At 40.5% G+C, this 7,152-nt stretch overlaps 1 protein-coding gene across 11 annotated transcripts in view; it reads left to right on the forward strand.

Moving 5' to 3' along the window:
• Positions 1–5,892, forward strand: part of ANK2 (ankyrin 2) — a 242,476-nt gene extending 236,584 nt beyond the window's left edge. For all 11 annotated transcript variants that reach the window (XM_082653618.1, XM_082653622.1, XM_082653624.1 and 8 more), the window contains 2 exons: positions 369–460; positions 3,636–5,892. In XM_082653618.1, the coding sequence (XP_082509744.1) occupies positions 369–460; positions 3,636–3,819 (276 nt within the window). In that variant the 3' untranslated portion in view covers positions 3,820–5,892. The remainder of the gene's footprint in view (positions 1–368; positions 461–3,635) is intronic.
• Positions 5,893–7,152: the final 1,260 nt, after the last annotated feature.

Raw genomic sequence — 7,152 nt, forward strand, 5'->3', positions numbered from 1 at the left:
ATTATACACTTTGGGCCTTATTTGTCCGTTGCTTGTTTTTGCCTCTGGTCATTATTCATTGTATTTGTTATTACAGTCTTCACTGCAGAAAGGATGCAGGTAAGGCAAGCACGAAAGTAGAAGTCAACCAGTATAGTTTGCAAGAATTGTAAAATAATTATCAGTAGAACAAATCTCCCTCACAAATGGGAGAAATTTAACAGACTTGCTAAATAAAACTCAATAATTAGATCTGCCCCGAAGAATTGTTTTTCTTTATCCTTTCAAGCATGTTTTTTTATACTATTCGTTAAGCAGAATAATAGGTTATGTTACAGTCTATGGTTTATGATGGGTTTTGTCTTCTTTTCTTTTTTTTCTTACTTCAGGCTCTGAGTTACACAGGTAGCCACATGAAAGTCCACTCCCCCAGTTTAGTAGAGAATGAAATCCTGAAGGAGGATGGATCAATACTTAGAAGGTTTGGGTTAGCATGGGGTGATGCTTTGCCAACTAACACCTTTAAAAAGTTTTCCAATTTTGAGAAAAGAAAAATAGAGCCCCTGCATCTACCTTAAAACCCCTTGGAAACTGCAGACTCTCCCTGCATTGTAAGACATGTCAAGTGGTACATCTGTCGCTGGTGTCATCCCTGAAGTGTCCTCTTGATGCTTTAAATGTAATACTAAGGCATGATGATAGTCAGACAACTATTTACACAGTCGCTCCCTGGGTTTCAGTGAGTCATCAATTTCGTTGAGGCCAAGCAGCTGGGATATTCCATTGCCCAGCACAGTAAGAGGAATCTAATCAATTGCTCACAAACTAATCTTGTGACCAGCTGCCTTCAGCTCTTGGTAATCATTCCTTTGAACGGCACATGGTGTTTTTGTTTGTTTTTGTTTTAAACAAGCTGCTTCATGACTCTGCATGTGAGTGGCACATAACATGAGCGTGAGTGACAAATAACATGAGGTTTGAACCTCAATGCACCTAGCGAGGCTGAAACCAGGGGCTTTAATAAGTTAAGAAAGTATCCTAAAAGCAGTAAGCAGCTCGTATTTGTGCATATGAACAGGGACCAGCTATGAGGCTTTCCAGTCCACCCCCATCCCCATCACCTATTTGATGTGTAAACTTCGGCACTGTTGCCTTGGGCTGTACCCTCACCTCTCTCTGGGCCTCTAGCAGCACTGTGAGGATTGACAGAATGTTCTCAGCTTTGCAGTGAAAAAACACAATGGAAATTGAAGTTACTGTTGTGCTTTTCACTCCATTGAAAAGAAGAGAAAGATTGTCATTTATAGTACTCTACAAAGCTATGTTTAGCCTGTAGAGCATAATAATTAGAACAGTGAAATTAAAGGTTCTGTCACGATTCCACCCTCCAACCACATGTGAAAAACAGCCCCAGCTAGGAATGTAAAAGAGAGTAATTGCTCACAGAACTTTAAAAATGCTATATATGAATTAAGGATAAAGTGCTTCTTATACTCTGAACTTTTTAAGTCTTTTACTCCATCATTCATATGGAACCACATAAACCACAGACACCCTAGCATCATGAGATCTTCACATGGGAATAGATTTAGAGATCAATTAATCCAAAATTCGCAATGACAGCTGGTGAGTTGCGAAGCTAGGGATATAGACATCTCAATCCAGTTCCACAGCTACTTAGTCATGGAAGTCTATTTGTGATCTGCAACACTTTATCTTATATGTTGCTGAAGACATTTGATCATACCCGCTGCTTGAGTCGTATACATATGCGTATTCATAAATATATGCGTCTACATGTGTGAGCACAAAACACCAGGGAATGTCCTATGATAGAAGCTTATCCCCCGACACTAATGCCATAGAGGTTTTTACTAGCTCTTGGCAGCGATAGTCAGATATTTGCCTTTGGGGAGAAAAAAATATATGTGGATGCTGAATAGTTAGAAAACATAATCTGATTTCAACCACTGGAACCAAATTGGACCTTTTTATCAAAAGGAACAAATTTAAGTTTGCTTTCAGATACAAAATAATTCATGTAGAGTCAAAGGAAAGGGGAGGTAAGAAAACACGAAAGAAGGTAGGAGACAAGATGTCCAAAGGAAAGCCAGAAGAGTTCTGGCTGAAGTCAGCCATTTTTTAAAAGTCAAGGTGATCTTAAGAAATGCATAGAGGTGTTGGAAGGTAGAGTAATGCTAAGGGCAGCCTATGGGCAGAGCCCCCAGCTTCTGGACACTAGGAATCTATAAGGAAAATGCTGGGTAAAGCTACGAAAACTGATCCTTCTGATGGCAGTGTAAAGCAAGGCTGCATGGCGTCGTGGTTACAGATTCAAGCTCTGGAGTCTTTGACTTTTGGCCCCGCTGCGTAGTAACTGGATTATTTTTTATTTGGAGCACTGCTTAAATTCTCTGAGATCCAGTTTCCTTACTTGTTATTATAATAATAGTACCTGGCCCATAAGGCACGTTCACCACATATTTGCGGAATGAAGAATTATATTTACCAGTAGAGAGGAAGGGACTTCCCTGGTGGCGCAGTGGTTGAGAATCCGCCCGCCAATGCAGGGGACATGGGTTCGAGCCCTGGTCCGGGAAGATCCCACATGCCGCGGAGCAACTAAGCCCGTGCGCCACAGCTACTGAAGCCCGCGCGCCTAGAGCCCATGCTCCACAACGAAGAGTAGCCCCCGCTCGGCACAACTAGAGAAGAGCCTGCGCGCAGCCACGAAAATCCAATGGAACCAAAAGTAAATACATAAACAAGTAGAGAGGGAGAAGAACTGAGAGGGAACAAATCACAGTATAATCATTTTCAAGAAAGGATGCAGGAAAATAATAGTACCGACGTAATAGTACGTCAGAGCCGCTTTTCTCAAGTAATGGCCAGTCTGATGACGGGCCAAGAAATCAGTACACTGTTGAGTAGCTGTAGGAGGTATAAAGTGGGTCAGTACTTGCGTGCTGGGAAGACAGAGGAAGGATGTGTCTCTCGGGTTTTTTCCTTTCCCTCTCCCTTCCCCACTGTCTCCGGATGAAGCGTCAGAGGCCTGGGCCAACCTGCAATTCTTGCTGGTAGTCACCTGCCTTTATGCTGATAGAATATTATTCCAGTTTTTAAAGACCTATATCCCGTGGAAAAGTTCTCTTAGGACATTTTCGGGAAGTTTGAGCTAGGTAGTACTCTAAGGATTAAGCTGGCAGCTAAGGTATTTTAAATAAATTAAATCAAAAACTGTTTTTCTTAGCCTGTCAGAAATTACGTATGGAATCGCTATTTCAGGAGGAGCCACGTTCTTTCCTAATCAAAACATGAATGATTGTGTGGTTAATTACTTTCTGAGGGAATCATATGAAAGCACGGTTTCATTTATTTGAAATATTTCCTAAAGGTTTTAAAAAACCTCCTTGTTCCAAAATACTTTTTAAAAATCTCATGAGTCATTTCAGTCATTAAACATAGGAGAACCATGTTTAAAAGGAAGAGGGGAAAAGATGGCTGTACTCGTCCTACTAATAGCCCAGTGTAGAAATATCTAGAGGTTAAGACAATAAGCAGTACTTTTGTATCATGGGTACTCTTATACCAAAGGTAGTGGCTGCCTTTTAGCAGTGAAGAAAGAATATAATGTTCTCTTGTCTGTTTTCCTCCAGGACAACAATGAGTAAAGCTAGAACCCAGAAGAGGGCTGTGGTGAAGGACCAGCATGGAAAACGCATTTACCTGGAGCACCTGGAGGATGTCCCAGAAGCACTAGACCAGGACGACCTCCAGCATGACCTCAAGCGACTCCTTCGGCATTTCTGCAAGGAGGACTTGAAGCAAGAGGCCAAATGAGAGGCTGTCCAATTCTCACACCAGAAACCACACATTCACTCGATATGCAACTTCCCGTTTCATTAGAGGAGTGAACTAACTGGCTTGATGAATGGGATTTCCACCCTTAGCATATACACTGCATTTTTGAGTTTTTCCCCATCCTCTTTAACTGTAAGCTAATTTGTGACCAAAGATAGCATCCTTCATCCTGGATGCTGTATCCACTCCTTTGTTGTGTCTGTGCTCACCTGGGACCTGGCCACCTCCATTATTCTTCTTGGCTTCTGCACAAGCTCCATGAAAATCCATTGAACAGAAGAACTTCACCTGCAGACCTCTTCAAATGACGATACCTAGGAATCCTTCAAAGAGATACCCGTGTACAATATATATAGCTAAAATGCTCAGACGAACAACATATTAAAACCACTGCCTGTCGTAACTACACTGGGCATCATGGAATAAAAGGCCTCTAGGAATTGCTGAACAATGGTTCACTAAGATATTGCTAACACAATCGAACGTAATACAGTTCTCCTGCAAAAGAAGCACTTCAGACCTACCATGTCCTTAGAACTTCCAGAGTAGCCCTGGCTCCTAGTGAAAGATGGGTTCATAACCTTGAAGAACTGTCCTAACTAAGCACTTATTGCTGGTGCTGGCCAGCTGTGATTTATGACTCTCCAGCAGCCACTGAGGGAGGGGAGGAAGGGAGAAGTGGCAACGAGGTGAAGCGGTGAGGTATTCAGTTGCCAGCAGTGGCATCCTGCAGCTGTCTAGCATCTTCAGGTCCTTTAGATTTGGGACATGTTGGCAGGGTATTTTAAAAAGCTATAACTACTGTAGTTTTCCAGTTTTCATTGCTGCTTTAGCAAACCACGCTGTCTTATTGGTGGTACTTTCTCCTGGCCACTGCACTGTAGATAATTCATTGGAAACAAGATTTGCCCCCTACACAAACGGTTAAACTCCTTCACCGTGTTGGAGTGGTTTCTTTCATTTTTTTCTTCCAGGTTTATATCTTCTCTAATACCTGCATGTAGCATTTAAGAATCAAACCACAGTTCAAACCCATCTTCTAATCACATTGATGGTTTTCATTCTTTTTACCCTGAGCAAGCACTTTTCACTTTTCAGCTAGGTCTGTTTTTTAGCTTGCAGACGAGATTGAGAAATCCTGAAAATTTTGGTTTGGGTTAAAATTTTGGGTTTATTTATTTGAAATCCAAACTCCCTTGGAAACCCTGAAGTGCATTTGTGCACTTTCCTGTTTGTTTGTTTCAAAGAAGGGACTTTAATCATCTGAGTGATTTCCATGTCCTATTCCTTATTCCTCTAGTGGTGGAAGCTGTGTAGCATTTTAACATATATATATATATTCACAAATATATTCATATAAACGGTATACATTTTGAATCAGTTATTTGTTAAAGAAAAGTATATTCAATGAAGATGAAATTAAAAAATTTTGAAAACCAGAGTCTATCCTCCAGGGATTAAACATTTTCGAATTCTATCTGGTCTTTTCCTGTTGTGCAAAAATGACTCATTGTTCTGAATGTCAAAAACAAAGATGACAAACAATGGCATTTCATCATTTCAAGTAATTTTGCCAAGAGAGAAGATTTCCTGGGAGGGAGGTTTCCCACAAGCCAGATCTCCTAAGCCTTGAATGCTAGCACGTTTGGCAGCTGGATAGGAAAGAAAGCATCTTTGGCCGCCAAAACGAAGGAGGCCAACGGTGAAACATTTTGGACATACCATGGCCTCCTTCTCTACACCTTCACTGGAGCTCAAGAAAAGCATTTCTGTTGTGTTATTTGCAGTGCAGATGATGTCTGTGTAACAACATAATGGTTAATCACCTTTTTTTGATTTTGATTTTTGCTGTGTAATCAGAAAACTTGAATAATGTGAGAAGAAGTGAATTTTCAGTTGATGAATCAGCATCTTGTTCCCATGGTGATAACACTAATTGAATATATCTATGAGGGCATGTATTAGTTAATGGAAAAAAATACAACACTAACAATACATAGCTGCAATGTGTACAATGGCTGATTTAATTAAATAAAATGTACAAGTGTCAAGTGTGGCAACAGTGATTTGTTCTTCTTTAGAACTCACCTGTGATTTCAGGAGGTGAGACGTTATTAAAGAGATGAAATAGACGTGAAGCCAAAAGAAAAGCAGCTTGCCTTTGTTCTCTTTATTTGGTAACTGAATATGCTCTATGCCCAACACTGTTTAAGCACTGGGAGAAACAGAAAGATTGTATCCCTGCCCTCAAAGAACTTTCATTGCGATCGTTAGGCAAAGGGAGAAAAACAAAGATTTCGTTTTGGGATCACTAGTAAATGAGAAGTAGGAACTTGTGGGCTTGGAGGACATGAGGAGAGGGGATCCAGGGGTGGGCAGCACAGAGAAGGACCCCGGATTCACTTCTCTCCTGCAAGGTCATGGCTCTCAGGAAACACCTTCTGCCTTTGGGAGCAGTGTTTAGCTCTGGGGTTTTATTTCTCTCTCATTGACTGAGAATTAGAAATGAAATGGATCCGTTAATAGAAATAAAGACAGGGCAGGAATATGCAAAACTGGAATCAGTTTTGTTTGGAGACTATTTTGGGTTTTGCTTTTTGAAAACTCCCTTTAGTGCTGCTATAGCATTTTTTACTGCAAAAACAGAACAGAAAGACATGGTTTAAAAATTAAATTTTATTTAAATCTTATCTAGTATGAGATAGGAAACTCACTGGATCTGGCTTATCTGCCTGGATGATTTACAAGACCTTCCAAAATTAAAGTACCAGTTATGCTTGAAATATTTCAAAGAAAAGAGAGTCAAAAAAATTTTTGTTCCAGAGTGGGGGTGTCTGTGTGACCATCCCTCTTCCTCCCATTTGTTTCACGTGCTGTGCTTTCTATTGACAGGAACTCTGAGCTTCCATTGCCTTGAGTTTGAATTAAGGAGATTAAAGCATCAGAGAATGTTCAGTGTCTTCCCGTGTTTAATTATGTGGTGTGCAAACCCCAGTAAAAAAAAGGAACAGTGATTCATATGACCTTTTACAGAAATATATTTAAGATGTGAAGTTGGGGGGAGCCCTCCAGACTGAGGGAAGATTATGCACGTCTCATAAAGAGTTGCAAATTAAATACAGGCACATTGAAACAAACTTGAACTTGAGATGCCTGTGTCATTTATGTCATCACGGAAGGTCTGGGTGTGGGCAAGTAGACAAGCACATGAATAAAACAGATAAAGAGAAGCTAAACAAATATTTAATGAGAACCAAAATCACTACAAGTTTTTCTTAATTCATAAAGATGGTCTGCTTGTTTTCATTATGT

The sequence above is a fragment of the Grampus griseus genome (assembly GCF_964374135.1).
Source record: "Grampus griseus genome assembly, chromosome: 4".
In the NCBI taxonomy this organism is placed as follows: domain Eukaryota; kingdom Metazoa; phylum Chordata; class Mammalia; order Artiodactyla; family Delphinidae; genus Grampus; species Grampus griseus.